Here is a 19,819-nt window from a genome sequence, read left to right on the forward strand (position 1 = left end):
TCTTCTCTTAGGACATAAACAGGATATAAAAATGAAAAATCAAACACAAGAGAATCATAATAAATACTTTTGTATCCCCCCCACCATAAGGAAAGTGTCAGCAACACCAGCTGACAGAAATAAATTAGATATCCTGTACATAAAGTAAAAGACAGTCCAGTTGCAAAGTTAACCACTTCAGTATTAACTTGGAAAGAACATCTTCACTTTCATCATTTGTGAAAGGCAGAACAATGACATGAAGACACAAGGCTGTTTAGATTTTCTGTATTTCAAGAAGAATCATACTCAAACACAAGTGGGGTGACAGAACACTCAGCGATATGTAATTAGTTACGAAGGTTAATGCTAAGGCATTGCTTTGTTTAGTTTTTATCCTGAGTCACATCAGATGTTTCAACTACATGTCCTCTTGGTATTCCAGGTATTTTGCTGTGATGGGTTCTTCAAGCTGAATTCCTCCACTGCCCATTAATGCAAATGCTGGATACAGTGTATGTGAACAGTCCACTTGGCGCTCATAAAGGCATTTCATCTGATCCATATCATAGAAATTTACTTTGCCTTTATCATAGTCAAGGAAAATCCCAATACTTGTTGGCATAGGGAGAACTCTATTTTCAGGTTCATTAGAAGAAGTAGGTGACTTGGGTATAAAAAATTTCTTCATGCCTATAGTAACTAAGGTAAATGGTTGTGAAGAATCAAAACAGGCATCCTCACTTCCACTGTCATGCCCACTGTCTTGCTCATATCTGAAACATAATACAAAGTATCTGTATCTTCAACCATAGATCTAAGTATCTTCAAAACATTTTCACAGGATAATATACATTGATGTAAAGTTAAAATAATTTTTACATCAAAAGCTTTCTATTAAAACAAAATCAAAAACATAAAAATGACACATTGCAATTTAGAATTACACCACAGACTCAGCCCCAAATTCCCTGTCATTAAACACTGCTTTAGTTATATACACAAGTGAAACCCTAGAAAATCCTTGATAATTTTAGCCTTCCAAAAAGTGAGGGAGCGGGCAGTGATAACTGGTCAAATGTTAAATTTTTATAGCACACAATCATGTACAATCATGTACCACATAACATTTCAGTGAACAACAGACCTCATATACCACAGTGGTCCCGTAAGATTATAATGAAACTAAAATATTTCAGTTGGGCGCAGTGGCTCATGCCTGTAATCCCAGCACTCTGGGAGGCCAAGGCAGGAGGACCACTTGAGGCCAGGAGTTCCAGACCAACCTGGCCAACATGACAAAACCCTATCTCTACTAAAAATCCAAAAATTAGCCAGGCATGGTGGTGTACGCTTGTAGTCTCAGCTACTTGGGAGGCTGAGGCATAAGAATCACTTGAACCCAGGAAGCAGAAGTTGCAGTGGACCGAGATAGCGCCACTGCACTGCAGTCCCAGCAACAGAGTGAGACCCTGTCTTAAATAAATAAATTCATTCATTCATTCATTCATTCCTATAGCTTAGTGACGTGGTAGCCACTGTAAGGCTGTAGTGTAACCCATTACATGTTTGTGGTGATACTGGTGTAAACAGTGCTTAAAGTTGTTACATAAAAGTGTAACACATACAATTATGTACATTATGTAATATTTAATAAGTGACTGTTACTGGCTCATGTATTTATTATACAATGCTTTTATTGTTATTGTAGACTTACTCCTTCTACTTATTTAAAAAAAATGTTAACTGTAAAACAGTCTCAGGCAGGCCCTTTAAGGAGGTTTTCCAGAAGGCGGCACGGCACTGTTATCCTAGGAAATGACAGCTCCATGCATGTTACTGCCCCAGAAGACCTTCCAGTGGGACAAGACGTGGAAGTGGAAGACGATGATATTGATGATGTTGACCCTGGATAGGCTATTATGTTTGTGTCTTCATTTTTAACAAAAATGCTTAAAATGTTAAAAATTTAAAAAATTAAAAAAAAAAACTTGTAGAACAAGGCTATAAAAAAAATTGGGGGGGGTGCCAGGAGTGGTAGCTCACGTCTGTAATCCCAGCACTTTGGGAGGCTGAGGAGGGCGGATCACCTGAGGTCGGGACCAGCCTGACCAACATGGGGAAATTTCATCTCTACTAAAAATACAAAATTAGCTGGGCGTGGTGGCGCATGCCTGTAATCCCAGCTAGTCGGGAGGCTGAGGCAGGAGAATTGCTTGAACCCAGGAGGTGGAGGTTGTAGTGAGCCGAGATCATGCCATTGTACTCCAGCCTGGGCAACAAGAGCGAAACTCCATCTCAAAAAAAAAAAAAAACAATGTATATAGATGTACAATGTGTTTGTGTTTTAAGCTAAGTGTTCCTACAAGAGAGTTAAAAAGTTTTTTTAAAAATTGAAAGTTGATAAAGCTAAGGTTAATTTCTTAAAGAAGAATACATTTAAATAAATTTAGTGCAGCCTAAGGGTATAGTGTGTTTATAAAGCTTACAGTAGTGTGCAGCAATGTCCTAGGCCTTCAAATTCACTCATGGATGCACCCAGAGAACTTCCAGTCCTGCAAGCTCCATTCATGGTAAGTACCCTATACAAGTATACAATTTTTTATCTTTTATAACTTATTTTTATTGTACCTTTTCTATGTTTAGATACACAAATACTTACTGTTGCATTAAAATTGCCTACAGTATTACAGTACATGCTGTACAGGTTTGTATTCTAGGACCAAAGACTGTTCCACATACCCTAAGGGTGTAGGAGACTATTCCATCTAAGTTTGTGTAAGAACACTCTATGATGTTCTCGCAACAATGAAATTGCCTTGCAATATATTTCTCAGAACATATTCCTGTTGCTAAGCTAATACATAAATGTATAAGAAACTACAGGCCAGGTGCAGTGGCTCACGCCTGTAATCCCAGCACTTTGGGAGGCTGAGGCAGGTGGATCACCTGAGGTCGGGAATTCGAGACCAGCCTGACCAACATGGAGAAACCCCATCTCTACTAAAAAAAAATTAGCCGGGTGTGGTGGTGCATGCCTACAATCCCAGCTATTTGGGAGGCTGAGGCAGAAGAATCGCTTGAACCCGGGAGGCAGAGGTTGCGGTGAGCCAAGATCGCGCCACTGCACTCCAGCCTGGTCAACAAGAGCAAAACTCTGTCTCAAAAAAGAAAAGAAAATACAAAGATAAGATGTATGCCCTAAACCAAGGATTACCAGGCTAAGTGAAATATATGAGCACTGTAAAATAATGCAGGAGAAAAAAGCATGTTTCATTCTCATCCTAAGAACTCTATTTCCTGGTTGGGATTTCATCATGGATGTAAGAAGCAAACAAAGATTATGAAGCTTTTTCACCTTTATCATAAAACAATAAAAAACTTATATAAAATTTTGAAACATGTTCCCCATTTTTTTCAATATGCCTATGTTGCTTTTTATATATTTTGGATAATACTGCATCAACAATGTTTATTAGGTTTCTCCACTTCTAATATTTCTCATGTTATGAACTTTTTAAACATTAATACTAATTTTCTATCAAGTGGACATGTCACTATGTTTTACTGTTACAATTTTCAGCATTATATAAATTTTTTATCTTTCTGCAAAAAGCTTTTCCTATCATTCAGATTGTTAAGCTGGGATACTGTTCACATGAGTGGTCAAAAATTATTTTTCAAAGCTAGTTGACCTTATTCCATCTAAAAGAACTGAACTGTACAATCTTCATTAGTCAATCTCTTAAAAAACTGGAAGTCTTTGCTGCGGAAATATGTCTGCCATGACCCAATTTTGAAAAGGACTTATGGGAAAGTTTAAAGAAACTGTGTCCCATAAGAAAAGAACAACTTAACTGTGAAGTATGACAATCAGACGCATTGTATTATATATGTGGGTAATTTTTATGACATAATTTAGGTAACATGTTAAAGACTTTCAAAATTTAAAACTGTGAAGCTATATCACAATTAAGAGATATCCAAAACGGATTTCCTCATGATATTAAAAAGTAACTGCTAACTCTCCTTATTCAATGTGTGATTACAAGAATACCCAGCTCCTTTTCTCAATCAAGCCGCAGCCAAAATACTAGAATCTAAGAAATAAGAAATGTATACTCCAAATGTAACAAAGCCAAATCTATTTTCAGGCTTACTTTTAAAAAATTATCAAGTTCTAGATCAATATGAAAACCTACCTTGGACTAACTGCATCCCGGGGAGAACGGAGCCATTCTTGTAGTTTATCGCTAGAAGCAACTCCCACTTTTACCAGGTATGAATACGGTTCCACACGGAAGGCCCAGAAGTGTTTTCCTTTTGTAATGCCAGTATCTCCAATGATGTAGTCTAAGCTTGTGTAATAACCCACTTGGATGCGTTCTGCAGCAAGCAGAAGATTAAATCCTGCTCTACTCTCTACACGGTCTCTCTTCAAGTTCAGCAGGAGGTGTTCATTATTATAGCCACATTTTTCATCAAAGAGGAAGCTGAAAACTAAATGGAGCTTACAATTAATATCAGGCTAAAAATTATCATTGCTCTAGTTTGTTAAATCTGATAGGTTTTCTTACAGAAATTACTGAAGAGAGACAGGAAGCAGGAAGGAGGTGTCACACTGCCCCGGACAACTATGACAAACCAAAACCCAACTTAGCAATATATCTTATCCAGTATATTCTCTACCTAAAAATCTTCAGACATCTCATAAAGCAGATGAAAATATTTTAAATATATGTGAAAATTTATAAAAACAGCTCTTTGGAATACAGATAGCAAATCTATCACAGGTATTTCACACTATTGAATTTGTTCTTTTATCTTTATTAAAGATAAAAAATAATAAAGAGTTGTATATTTTCATAAATAGTTCTATATTTTCTTATTTTAAGTTTTGTTAATTTGGGTCATTTTAGCTATTTTAATAAAGCTTTTTCTTTTTCAACCAACATGGCAGACATAAGAAACATGGGACAGTGTAAAAAAACAAAAACAAAAACACAGCTTTTGGGTTGAGACAGACCTGGGTTTGAATCCTGCTCCAGCATTCAACTAGAGTTTCATCCAAACTTTAATTTATTCATCTGCAGAATGATGATACCACTCCCATAAGTCTATATCAACTCAAATATATTAAGCATAACATTGGCTGCTAGCCAATGGGGAAACAACAGAAAGTCCATCAACAGATGAATAAAGAAAATGTGGTATATACATACAATGGAATATTATTCAGCCTTAAAAAGGAAAGATTTGGATACATGCTACAACATGGATAAATTTGGATACATACATTTGGATACATGCTACAACATGTATGATACATGCTACAACATGTATGGATAAATTTCGATACATGCTACAACATGGATAAATAAGCCAGATGTAAAAGGACAAATATTGCATTATTCCAGTTATATGAGATACCTAGAATAGGCACATTCATAGAGACAGAAATTAGAATCAAAGTTACCAGCCTCTGGGGAGAGGAGAAATAGGAGTAACTGTTTAATGGGTACAGGGTTTCAGTTTAAAATAATGAAAGTTAAGGAGGTAAAAGTGGTGATATTTAAACAATACTGTAAATGTACTTAATGCCAATGAGCTGTATACTTAAAAACTGTTAAGATAATACATTTTATCTTTATTACACCACAATTTAAAAAATGACCCCCAGGCATCATAGTGCACACCTTTAGTCCTAGCTACATGGGAGATAGGAGGATTACTTGAGTTCAGGAGTTTGAGGCCAGCAAAGGCAACATAGTGAGACCCCATCTCTCTCTCTCTATATATGTGTGTGTGTGTGTGTGTGTGTGTGTGTGTATATATATATTTTAAACAGGCTGCTAGCAGCTGGGCCTGGTGGCTCACGCCTATAATTCCAGCACTTTGGGAGGCCGAGGTGGGTGGATCACTTGAGGTCAGGAGTGTGACACTAGCCTGGCCAACATGGTGAAACCTGGCTCTACTAAAAATACAAAAATTAGCCAGGCATGCTGGTCTGCATCTGTAATCCCAGCTACTACTCAGGAAGCTGAGGCAGAAAAATTGCTTGAACCCAGGAGACAGAGGTTGCAGTGAGCTAGTGAGCTGAGATGGTGCCACTGTACTCCAGCCTGGGTGACAGAGCCAGACTCCACCTCCAAAAAAAAAAAGGCTGCTAGCAAACTACAGCCATTACCCACATGTGAGCTGACCATTCTTCCTGCTAATGCCTCTTTTCCTGGCATGATTATTTGTGTTTGCTCTCAATCTCAAAAGTCTCCCAGTTTGCAAAATAAATTTAAAGGGTCACCCTAGTCACATATCTTCTCTCATAAAAAGGAAGACAACTGTTAACACTTCCTCTCCTCCCTTCCCCTCCACTATGTGACTGAAAACAGCAGTTATGTCCAGGTTTTTCTTCCACTTTCAGGCAGAAAGACTAGAAAAGGAAGCAGAAATAGCATAAACCATAAAATACTTACTTAATACCTACAAATTCATCCCAAAACTCTCTATTGGATTTGATTAAAATTTAAGAAATATAATTTTAGCCAATCTTACATGTTTGTATTCCAATTTTTTAAAAGCTACAATGTGCATGAAAAACAAATTGTGCTTTTCTATTTTGAAGAAAAAAGGAAGAAAGGGGAGAGTGAAGAAAATATGGGTACATAAGACACTAAAAAGAGGCAAGGGACAGTGGACCTAAAATCCAATTAAAGGCATGTCTGAGGCAGTGACTGAAAGGGGAAAATGTTTTCCTGCTAACCAGGCTGAGCACAATTTTGGTTCTAAATGTCCCTTGTTCATGGAGACATCATAGTGAACATCAACGAACCTTTAAAGTCATTCACATTCTATAAAAATCTTTAGGCGCTCTATATGCAGTATCAGTGGTTTTTAACTTGGGAAGGGAGGGGGCGATGACTGGGCATAAGGAGCTTTTAGCGTGGGAGGAAAAGCTATTCATGTGGTTCTAATATATGGCTTCCATCCCTATTATCTGAGAAGTGCCAAGTTAGATAAAAAAAAACCCAGACAAATCAGAATTAGGTTAAATCAAAATTATATTTTAGGATATTAGACCAATAAATTTAAAAAATTATGTTTTAGAGATTTCCATAAACCAAAAATACAGAATTACATATTTAAAACTTTTAAAGTAGCATTTATGCTATTTAACTCCCAACTTACTAGCTCTGCTCACCCAAATTTCTTCCTTCCATGTTTTTCCCTATCTGACATCAGTTAAAACCTAATCCTGTTCTCAGCCTACAAGGTAAAAATTCAAGTACTCAGTTCATTTCTAAAGCCCAGCTGGGATAGAAGCTACTTTTCTGGAGTCTTTTAAAAACAAGAGCTGGTTTCAGTGCAGGTCTACATGGAGATACTGACTAGTTTATTTTATCAAGGTCTCTTGCAACTCTATGCTTTTTTTATTCCTGATATTCACCATACCTGGAGCTGGAGGAGTATGAAGAATCAATTCTCTGCTGCAAGGACTACAGATTGAACCCTTGTAAGCTCTTACTCTGAAAGCATAGGTACTACTGTTTTCCAAGTCTTGAATTATTTTACTTGTTCCACACACTTCTATCTCATTCCATGACATTTCATCATCTCTATTGATTTTCCGATATTCAAGAACATAGCTATCAGCTTTATCCTTTTCTGGATGGTGCCAATTTATCAAGGCATTGTTATAAACTTTGCTCTGTTCCTCATTGATCTCTGGCACATCTATGCCTGAAAGAATTATGAAATAGAAACAACATTAAAATATTGACATTTGAAAAACAGTGTTTTTCCTCAATAAAATGACATATGAACAGTATTTAATGATTTCTATACTGTCCAATACTTTTCTAAATTTATAATACTATATATAGAAAGCACAAAAATTAAATATATTAAATATTTTTTATATTTAAAAGGTATATCTATATTTGTAACTGAAAGGAGAAAGAAGAGTAAAAAAGACAAAAACTGACTCAAAGCCACAAGTAAATTTTTTTTAACCACATGCCTTCTACCTACTGAATAACAGCCCAGGACTTGAAGTTTTTTTACCTATGTCCTCCCCTAAACAAACTATTATTTTAATATTTTAAAATCTAAGTCTGGTAAGAATATCAAACTCTCAATGAATTTTTTTTTTTAAGATGGAGTGTTGCTCTGTTGCCAAGGCTGGAGTGCAGTGGCATGATCTCAGCTCACTCCAACCTCTGTCTCCCAGGTTCAAGTGATTCTCCCGCCTCAGCCTCCCAAGTAGCTGGGATTACAGGTGCGTGCTACCACACCTGGCTAATTTTTTGTATTTTTAGTAGAAACAGGGTTTCACCATGTTAGCCAGGATGTTCTCGATCTCCTGACCTCATGATCTGCCTGCCTTGGTCTCCCAAAGTGCTGGGATAACAGGCATGAGCCACTATGCCCGGCCTCTCAATGAATATTTTATCATTTCTTTGCATAGTTTATTCTGTAGAGTTGCAAAGCAAATTAATTTTTCTAAATAAAATCATGGTACATATTTTCATAAGGAAATCAGAAACTGAAAAATACACATTAAAAGATTTTAACTAACTCAAAGGTAATTACTATAACCTTTTTGTATAGATCTCGCCAGTATTTTCCCCCTCAATGGTATACTACCTACATGGATATATCAACATTTAACTGTTTAGTTTTGGAAACAGGTTTCTGGTTTTTCACTAAAAATAAAATGATTCTAGGTCTTTATTCATATGCATAGTCCTTTCTATAGAGCCAATTCCCAAGCTTAACTGCTGGAATCATATGCTAAGAACAACACGCTATAAAAGCTACACACACACATTTATGACAAATCACAGAGAAGGACACGAATAAGAAGCAGAAGTCTCTTTCCTCTCCTTATTCCCCAATGCATAAGCATGTCTGTGTATGCTGCATTTATACAACTGAATGTTATGCAGCCATAATGAGATCTGGAAAGTTATTCAAAATACATTTTAAAATTAAAAAAAAAAGTTACAGATTAACAAATAGTATGTCGCCTACCCCATACTCTTTTTCTTTTTTTGAAACATAGCTTACTAAAAAAAAAAAAATGCATGTAGCAAAAAATGAGGGGAAGATCCATCAGCCAGAAGCTAGGTGACTACTATCCCATTCTCATCCACCTGTTTTATTGGTTCCTTGCTATACAATGGTATAACCCAGGATAACCCACCCTCAACCTTACCTTTCCAGCAACCATTTTGGGATCCACAGGGAGGGAGGACCTAGGACTCACAAGTAAGCAAATATCTATTTGTATATATACTATTCAAGCATACATTTTGGAAACACAGTATAGTGTATGAAATACAATCAGCATTTTAAGCGATGACAAATATCTATTTGAAAAAATAAGATGGTCATAATAAGTAAGTATCAGATTCAGGTATAGATTTGAAAAGGAGGTCACAGTAATCCTTCAGAGTTTTAAACTTTTAACAAGACAAATTTCCTTGTATTAATGTACAAATCTACAAATCTGCACCTATAAAGTAATTATATTATAAATATATCTTTCTAGCGTTCACCATCACTAGAAGAGAAATCTTAGGGAGAGGAATGAGGTGAGAAGAAGAAAAAAAGGCAAGGAAGACCTCCCTGCTAGGGAGTAGCAAAATAAAAACATAAGCAAGTGTTATGGACTGAATTGCATCCTTCCCCAGTCCCCTAGACCCCACCCCTCGCCACTGGAAATTCACATGTTGAAGTCCTAACCCCCAGTACGTACCTCAGAATGTGACTGTATTTTAAAATAGGGTCTTTAAAGAGGAAATTAAATTAAAATCAGGTCATTAGAATGGGCCCTACTCCAATATGACTGGTGTCCTTATAAAAAGAGGAGATTAGATCTCTCACACACACACACAAACAGAGGACCATGTGAAGACACAAGGAGAAGACAGCCATTTATCATTTATCAACCAAGAACAGAGGTTCAGAAGAAACCAACCCTGCCAACACCTTGATCTCTGACTTGTAGGCTCCAGAAATGTAACAAAATGAATCTGTTTGAGTCACTCAGTCTATGGTACTTTTGTCACTGCAGCTCAAGCAAACTAATACAGCAATATAAACAGCCTGCAGATTCCATTCCTAGGCTTCTGTCCAAGAAACTCACATACACTTGCCCAAAAAATTCTGACAAGGATGTGCGACACAGCGTTGCTCATAAAAGAGGAAAAAAATGGAAAAAAAAAGTCTCTTAGTAGGAAAATGATTTATTTACTTATGAAATACTGTAAACAGTTAAAATATTGCTTTAAATCAAAATTTCATATATTTACAAGTATTTATGTTAATTTTCTAAAAAGCAATTTACAAAAATACATACAACATAATGCTATTTATGCAATGTTTAAAAACACACAAACTAATGGAACATAGTTTTTGTGCATAAAAATATAGTTTTAAAAACATAAATAGGATATGATTTCAGGATGCTGTGATAGTCCTGGGCAAGTGAGATGCTGCTTTATAATGTCAAATTTAAGAGAACTTGCGTTTTCTTCCACACAATATAAATTCAGACAAAAAGAATGAGGTTTTTGCCTTCATTAAGACTTACCAGTAGAGAAAAAGGATAATTCTCCAAGAAGTTCTGTTTGTTTAGAGGTATTAACAACATAGTCTTCAAAAGAAGTCTGAGCTGCAGGTCTAAAGCTCTTCAAAGATTCTGTGGCTTTCTGTATTCTGCAGACAGATATTTTATATAAAAATGTTTCTTTAAGAAGTCAAGTCAGACTAAATATCTGCAACATGATTAACAAAATAAAACCCACACTTCACTCAAAATTAAAGTTAAGAATGAGGCAAGATGTACCTCACATTAACACAGCATTATGGACCACTCAGAGCTAAAGTGAGAATACACAGCAGCATTTAATAACATTGCTCAATAGGTTCTAAAGTTAGAAGTAAAAGAGAATACCTGAGGTGGAGCTGCTTTGCTGTCTGCACAAAGCAAGACTGATCTGTCTCCTTTAGCACTTCTTGAGCATATCCCACAAGTCCACTGTTCTCTAGAAGTCCCTGGTACTCTTCCATTTGAGTCTGAAATTTGTCTAATCTTAGTTTCTTAGAGGAGTCAATTGCTTTCAAAACAGATGATTTCCTCTCTTCCAGAACTTCAAAGAGCTTTTCAAAATGTGTAATTGCTTCTTCTCTAGCCCTCTCTCCATTACACTATGAAAAAACAGTATCTCCATTACACTAAGATAAAACAAAGAATAGCCTCTTCTGCTAAACCCAAATGGCTTTCCACAAAGTTCTACATAATTACATTTCATCTATGTGATGACAGCATTATCAAAATTTGATAAAACCAACCTAGATATTATAAAGAAAAAAAGTTTTATCTAACTCTGAAATTTTCAGAACAGTATTTTGGCATCAAATACACTTAGCAAAGAACAATTGACAACTTTTATTCAGATTTACTTTGTAATTTTATAATATTATACTTCCTTAAGCTTTTCATCTCCAAAGTCTGGCAATAAACAATTTAGTCAATTAAATAAGAGAACAATCTTTCAGTGGTATATAAAGGAATATGAAGGAGAAATGAACTGATTTAAACAAAAACAGGAAAACACAATTCCAGAATTTTGAATTCATTTCAAATTCAGAAATGTTTTCACCCTTTCTACGCTATTCCAACTTTTTAAAAAGTTGTTTTTGTTTTTTTGAGACAGAGTCTCGCTCTGTCGCACAGACTGGAGTGCAGTGGCGCGATCTCGGCTCACTGTAACCTCCGCCTTCTGGGTTCAAGTGATTCTCCTGCCTCAGCCTCCCAAGTAGCTGGGACTACAGGCACATGCCACCACGCCCAGCTTTTTTTCCATATTTTTAGTAGAGATGGGGTTTCGCAGTGTTAGCTAGGATGGTCTTGATCTCCTGACATCGTGATCAACCCGCCTCGGCCTCCCAAAGTGTTGGGATTACAAGCATGAGCCACCGCGCCTGGCCTAAAAAAGTTTTTAGCCACAAAACTCTAAAATATGACATTCTTTACTAAGATATAAAAATAAAAGTATCCTCTTCACTTTAATATAATTATAATTAAATCCTGACTCAGCTGTGTGACCATATGCTAATCATTTCACTTCTCTTTCTGTTTTTCTCTTCTGAAAATAGGGGATAAGAAAAACCATTTAGGTTTTTGTGAAGAGATTTTAAAAGGTTATTTACATAAAGTATATACCACAATGTCACATACTGTAAATAAACATTCATACAAACTGTCATAAAATGACCCTAGTGTTTGTTAAACATTCTGAATTCCTATAAAATCAGAGCTCATGATTTTGAGATGACTGGCAAACACTCCTAAGCACTTATTATAACAGACTCACAGACAGCAGCCAACAGAAAAAAAGTCTTCAAGAACATTCTTTTTTTTTGAGACAGAGTCTCGCTCTGTCGCCCAGGCTGGAGTGCAGTGGCGCGATCTCGGCTCACTGCAAGCTCCGCCTCCAAGGTTCACGCCATTCTCCTGCCTCAGCCTCCCGAGTAGCTGGGACTACAGGCGCCCGCCACCACACCCTACTAATTTTTTTTTTGTATTTTTAGTAGAGATGGGGTTTCACCGTGTTAGCCAGGATGGTCTTGATCTCCTGACCTCGTGATCTGCCTGCCTCGGCCTCTCAAAGTGCTGGGATTACAAGTGTGAGCCACCGCACCCGGCTTTTTTTTTTTTTTTTTTTTTTGAAACGGAGTCTTGCCCTGTCACCTAGGCTAGAGTGCAATGGAGTGATCTTGGCTCACTGCAACCTCTGCCTCCCGGGTTCAAGCAATTCTCCTGCCTCAGCCTCCCGAGTAGCTGGGATTACAGGTGTGCACCACCACGCCAGGCTAATTTTTTTGTATCTTTAGTACAGACAGGGTTTTACCATGTTGGCCAGGCTGGTCTTGAACTCCTGACCTTGTGATCTGCCCGCCTCAGCCTCCCAAAGTGCTGAGATTACAGGCGTGAGCCATTAAGCCTGGCTAAGAACATTCTTAAAAGCTGACAATATATGGCAGAAGCGTACTGTGCATTATCCATTGGCTTCCAGCCAACACCTATAATGAAAGGAAATTTTTTCCAGATCTCCTGTTTCCTAACCCTGACAGCCACATATTTTTAAAAGAGAAGGAGCAGAAGGTAGTGACATTTTGATAATATTTCACTGACAAATCACAACATCCAACTCAGAAATATCATTATAGATAGATTTTTTTCAGCTAAGTAAAATTACAGAAAAAAAGACAGTGTCACCATCATCACTAAGTAAATGTCGAGAATGGAGGCAAGTTATCTAGTGTAAAAAAAATTCTTATCGATAAGGCTACAGATACAACTTAGGCAAATGATACAAAACAACTCAGTAATGTCCCCACTATCCCAAGGAATCAGTGTCTACATGAATACTTGACACCTAAGTTCCTCAATTTTTAACCTATTGATGACAAACCCCAAAACAGACTCCGGGTCTTTATTTCAGAAGTGAAGAGCAGCAGGACTGAGAGGACCAACAAACAAGGCTATTAATAAAATGACCAAAGATGCAACATTTGAAGCAACCTACTAAGGTGATCATCTGCTTTGTGTTGAAACAGTCTGTCACTTAATCCAACAAAAATATGAAAAAGAAAACCCCAAACTGCATGGAAAAATGACTGACTTAGGGTGGTGAATCAGTAAAGATCAGGAAAATAATATTAAAAACAAAAGCACTGCTGGTAGTGGTGTTAATTTACGTGATTTCTCAATAATTTCAACCTATATTGGAAAAAAATTTCTTCAAGTAACAGTGTCATACTAGCTGGGATATTTTTATATTTAATTACTAAAAATCAGGAGTAATGGCTCAACTTTGTTTCAAATGGAGAAGAAAAACAAGTGTACAACAAAGTCAGTGAAGAATATCTGGACTTTTAAAACAACCCAATCCAATCCCCTTTTACTATTATTTTTAAAATGCTGTTATCTTTTCTAATTTTTTATTGAAACATAATACACAAATGGAAAAATGTACATGTAAGTATAAAGACTAATGAATCTGTACCCACACACTCAATATAACCAGCATCCAACAGAAAATCCAGATTAGATAAAAGAACATTACCAGTATCCCAGAAGCCTCCATATAACCTTTCCAGACACTAACCTACCCCTCTCCTCAACTCTAACATCATCATCTAGTTTCACCTTTTTTGGTACTTTTTAGAAATGTAATCACATAGTATGTATTCCTTTGTATCTGGCACCTTCCTTTCAACATTACTGCAAGATTAATCTACCTGCTGTGTGCAGCTGCAGATCATTCATTCTTACTGCTATTTTTATTCTACTGTTAATGGTCATGTGGGTAGATCCCACTTTGTGACAATTACAAACAAGGCAGCCACCAACATTCTAATATATGTCTTTTGGGGAACATATATAGGGTATACACTCAGGAATACCGGGAATTTAAAATAAACCTGGCCCAATCTGCATACAGCGCATTTTCCAAAAGTGATCTATTGATTTTTAAAAATATAATAAAAATAAGTAAAACCTATCATTTCCCTTATGTTACTATTAAATACTTTTGAGATCTTGTTAGTTGCCACACAAATAGTCATTTTTTCCCTGTGTTCCAATATCATTTAATCACTAGCTCTACCACAGAAGTGACCACACAACATTATAATTCATTTTTTACATTTGTTTCCATAGCCCCAGAAAAGCAGGGGTGAAATCTAACACAACTTTGTATTCCCAGCTCATATAATACTCTCAGGATTTTATGAACAAATGAATGAATGTCTAGATAAAATAACAATAATTTAAAATATGCAAGCTAGTTTATCACTTACCTCTGTTTCTTTCATTAACAAGTTTAGTTCAGATATTTGACTCTTCACCTGGCTTTCCTTACCAATAAGGTAATCAATATCCTTTGAAAGCTTTTCCTGTTGAAACATATTCATAAGACAAATGGACAAAACGGGAGTTTAGCAAAGACTTTGCAGAATTTTTTTTTAATTACACAGGACTCATCCTCTTCTACAGCCTCTGATAAACATAATAAAATCAACTATGGCAATTATTATTATTAACCCGGAGTAAACAGTTAATGGCCTTAGGCACAGAGGGCCAAAGGATGTATGAAAGATTAGAATCAGTTGGAAAAAAGAACAAGGTAATAATGGTTAAATTAGTCAAAACTTCTGAATATAAAAATAGTACATTTTTATTGTTTCATTATCATTCCTAGAGCTCCTGCTCCTAAGGCTTCTAAGTAAATGGAAGAACAGCAATTCAAATAGTTTTGTCTTCAGATTTTATAATTTACTCTCACAAACACCCACGTGCACACACACACACACCTATACACAATAGGAGTAGCAACAAAGAGACTTCCAAAATAATATTGACAGTTCATCCCAGCCTATTAAATAATTACACAATAATGAAAATATAGTTTTATAAAAATAGGCAATTTCCAGAGCTCATTGAATAATCTGTCTGTAAGGAAGACCTTTTTAAATAAGTATAGTTTCTTTCCCACAGAAATACCATCATAAGTTTTGGTGAGATCCCTGATCTTGCCCAGAAAACCTACTCTGAAATACACAAAAACCAAAACACAAAAGCCCCGAAACACCATGGGGTAAAAAGTTGTAACAGAAAAATGTATTGAGAGTCTAAATAAGTATAAGAACATCCAGAAAACACCTTTCAAGCTGTAGCTCTTAAAGGCCAATCTGAGCATTTCAGGCTTAATTACCACCGATGACTTGAAACAAAAAGGGTGCTCAACAAGAGGGCACTATTAAACACTAAACACTATTCCACAGGCTGAGAGGTCCGTCTCAGCACCAAGCTGAAAGTAAAATGGCAATTCTAATAATACCATCCCTAACAGGCCTATGTGGAGATCAGAAGTACTAGGTGCAAAGTGGTGGTACTCTTTTTTAACTAGGGTAGCAATAAGATACATCTGGCCATTTAAATTGAAGTAAGGCTTAGTTGTATGATAGCAGCTTACATTAGAACTACAAGATAGGAAAAGATAAGTTAGTTGACTCAAAGAGGTAAGGACCAGAGAAGAATAGATGGCAGAATTCGGACACATGATGTAAAAGCACCACACTCTCTGAGTTTTAATGCTCAAAGTATCTGGCCAACTATACGTTTATCTGAGAATAGCTTTTATCTGAGACAGCTCCAGTCATAATAGTCCCCTCAAATCTAGCCAGTTTGTTTTAAAAGACTAGATCAGTTTTAACCAAGAATCAGGATGTCCATTTATTCACAGGTCTCTAAAAAGTATATGTACCACACACTGAAAATAGGCATTGAAGATTAAAATGTAAAAAGACAAGGCTACCTCTTAACTCCTTTAGATAAATCCGGACCCCAGTTCTTTAGGAACTAATCAGAGGTTAATTTCTCAGGGACTTCAAAACTGCTCAGAAGCTTTCCTCTGGATCAGTGGTTCTCAAACACTAGTGTATATCAGAGTCTCCTGAGGGCAAACCAAGAACCCTGGGGAGATGCAGCTGAGTCCAAGGAGGCCATAGGTTGTAAGGCATGTACCATAGGTTGTAAGGTATGTACCTAAGAAGAGACTGTTGTAAAGAGAAAGAACTCCAGAGACACAAACAGTCTCCCATACATATTCAGCAGTCCTCATCAACTCTTGTGTGTGAGGAAACTGTCCAAGCCCAGGCAAAGAATCACCCTACAGGTTGAAGGAAACAATCCCAGGAGCTTACACAAGGCTGGAAAGAGTGCCTGTTCCCCACCAGCCAGGCAAAAAAAAAAAAAAAAAAAAAAAAAACAAATCTCAAAATTCACAGGGCATTGAAAAGAGTAACCAAAGGCTTTTACTTCAATAGTCAGATAAAATTAGCCCTTAAAATTAAATGCTGTTCTGTCCTGCCTCACAAAAGACCCAAACGTTTCCAAGTAACTTAATCACATACTCAAAGAAAATAGCATTTGTAGGAATACAAAACTATCCAATAGCTGGCAGCCAATCAAAAATTACCAGGCATGCAAGGTAGCAGAGAAATATAAACTTTAATTAAAAAAAAAAAAAATCAAAACTGACCTAGCAGTGAAACAGATGAGAGAATTAGTAGGCAAGAACAATTATACAATTATACCTGTATTTCGTATGTGCAGAGAAGGTACAGCACAACATAAATATAAAATGCAAAACACAAAAGTTTGCATATATGCAATTAAACAGAGGCAAAAAAATGCATACACATACTGTTAAACAGATGAAAGAAACAAAATGGGTAGTAGGTACATAGATGATTTCTTTTAAAAATATTGTTTAAAGGGAAAAAGAATAAAACAAAAAGATAGTAGTGTACTGCTGCCTGCTTTGTTGTTGATTATGAAATTTGAAAGTTTTAAACATCATCAATAAAACTAACACAAAGGAAGTAATTCAGGTTTTTTTTTGTTTGTTTTTGAGACAGAGTCTCACTCTGTCACCCAGGCTGGAGTGCAGTGGCGCGATCTCAGCTCACTGCAAGCTCCGCCTCCTGGGTTCACACCATTCTCCTGCCTCAGCCTCTTGAGTAGCTGGGACTACAGGTGCCCGCCACCATGCCCAGCTAATTTTTTTTTTTGTATTTTTAGTAGAGATGGGGTTTCACCGTGTTAGCCAGGATGGTCTCGATCTCCTGACCTCGTGATCCGCCCGCCTCGGCCTCCCAAAGAGCTGGGATTACAGGTGTGAGCCACGGAAGTAATTCAGTTTTAAATGGTAAGTGTGCCACCAGAATGAACAAAATAGTAATTCTACAGGCAAGAAATAAGAATCAAATGTCTTAAAACAGCCACAACCCTTTAAAGTATGTCAATCCTATGTATACATCCATTATTATAGACATTGGGCTCATTTGGGTATCATGATGAAGTGTACTTCATCCTTCTCTTCCCTCAGAATTCAGAGCTAATACAACATAGGTGTCAATATATGCCGGGCCTTATCAGTACCACAAATAATTGTTGATCAGAAATACTAACAACCTAATATTAGTAGATCGCTAAGTAACACTTTAACTCATTTTAGTACAAAAGAGACCATATAACACACCATGATTTTATAAATGAAAAGTTAAAGGCATAAAGTTACGAAGAATCAAAATTCTGTTCCAAAAATAAGTCCTACCTTTAAGGTTTTGTAGGCACTGCTCATAGTGGTTACACGGTGGTTGGCATGATTACCACCCAACTTACATAGATGGCAAACTGGCCTCCTACATAATTCACAGTACATGTTTATTCTCTCTGTTTCATGTTCTGGGCACATTAAAATCTATTGAGTAAAGAATAAAAGTGTGATTAAGGATCTAGGTTTCAAGTAATCTAACAAATTACCAAAATACAAAGATTTGCCTTATAAAATCACTAAATAAAGCCATTTAAGTGAATATGAATGTAAAAAGAAAAATGGTTGATACATCACATGAAAATTCTCTATATTGGAATTACTATTTTTCAATTTGAGGGTTCAAATGATTAATATGTAGATGTTGTCTACGGCCATACCCCTCTGAACATGCCTGATCTCGTCATAATATACAGATGTTATTTCTCCAAAACTTGTTAAGTTAGAGTTTCATTCCTATCAGATTCAAATGGAATGAACACTTAACCAAGTTAGAATGGCCATCTGACCACACTGATGAGGCAATTCTTAATGATCAAAGTCAATATTTTTAATGAAGTACCATAACAATTTATGAGACTCATGGCCTCAGTAACAGAAATCTGTTGCTAAAAGAGTCTCAGAAAACTTTATAAGCTTCTAGATGTGTTTCCTTTTACAAATTAATTACAAATGCACTGACCAAATTTGGAACTGTTTTTCTGATTTGATTGTCTACCTTTTTATTTACTTTGTAAACTATTATCATAGAGGATTAAAAGCTATCAAATAACAAAATTTTATGTAAAATAACTGTTTTCATTTGAAAGGGGAGATTCCTTTAAGTTAGTATGTTAATAAAATCAAAAGTTGTTAAAGATTCCAATAGATTAGATTTTAAGCAATTGTAACTTGTCTGATAACTTACAGACTATTTATTTATTTATTTATTTATTTTTGAGACAGAGTCTTGCTCTGTCGCCCAGGCTAGAGTGCAGTGGTGCAATCTTGGCTCACTGCAACCTCCGCTCACTGCAACCTCCACCTCCTGGGTTCAAGCAATTTTCCTGCCTCAGCCTCCCAAGAAGCTGGGATCACAGGCATGTGCCACCATGCCCAGCTAATTTTGTAACTTATAGACATTTAAAAGGAACGAACAAAAAGTACAATATAGAAAGTCCTAATACCAATATATAGGTTCAGGAGAAAAACAATCAGAAAAGGTTTCAAGTTTTTCAGCATGTCCAAGTTTCTACATCCCCAAAGCCATTACATTTAAAATAAAATACAAAGTTTGTCCATCTGCAAGAAATGATCAAAAGAACTCAACATTATAGACAAATATTCCATAGCATTTGCCTATACCATTTTGGACACTGTTTTAGAATTTTACTATATTGAGTAGCACTAACTACTTGAAAAATGAAATGTTTCTCAGTATAACCTAACCATGTTTCTTTGGTGTTCTCTTATCAATCTTTTATTATATTTGTAAATAGAAACATCAGGTTGAAGTCACATATTTTTAAAAATTGATGGTCTTGAGCATTTAAAATGAGGAACATAATACAGGATTAAAAGCTATCTGATGAATCTACTGCCAGACTGACACAGTTTAAGAAAGGTCATTCAAAATGTGATAGCACAGATTGTTTTTGCCTTAATCTACC

General features: G+C 36.2%; 1 protein-coding gene across 9 annotated transcripts in view; it reads right to left on the reverse strand.

The window, feature by feature from the left end:
• Positions 1–251: 251 nt before the first annotated feature.
• The window catches only part of TRIM36 (tripartite motif containing 36), a 55,031-nt gene continuing 35,463 nt past the window's right edge, over positions 252–19,819 (reverse strand). For 5 of the 9 annotated variants that reach the window (XM_009449495.4, XM_063810113.1, XM_063810114.1 and 2 more), the window contains 7 exon segments: positions 18,171–18,317; positions 14,851–14,946; positions 10,937–11,190; positions 10,574–10,698; positions 7,429–7,716; positions 4,182–4,479; positions 252–755 (listed from right to left, as the gene is read on the reverse strand). In XM_009449495.4, coding sequence (XP_009447770.1) covers positions 401–755; positions 4,182–4,479; positions 7,429–7,716; positions 10,574–10,698; positions 10,937–11,190; positions 14,851–14,946; positions 18,171–18,317 — 1,563 coding nt within the window. In that variant the 3' untranslated portion in view covers positions 252–400. 9 annotated transcript variants of the gene reach the window in all.

Source organism: Pan troglodytes, chromosome 4 (genome assembly GCF_028858775.2).
Source record: "Pan troglodytes isolate AG18354 chromosome 4, NHGRI_mPanTro3-v2.0_pri, whole genome shotgun sequence".
NCBI lineage: Eukaryota > Metazoa > Chordata > Mammalia > Primates > Hominidae > Pan > Pan troglodytes.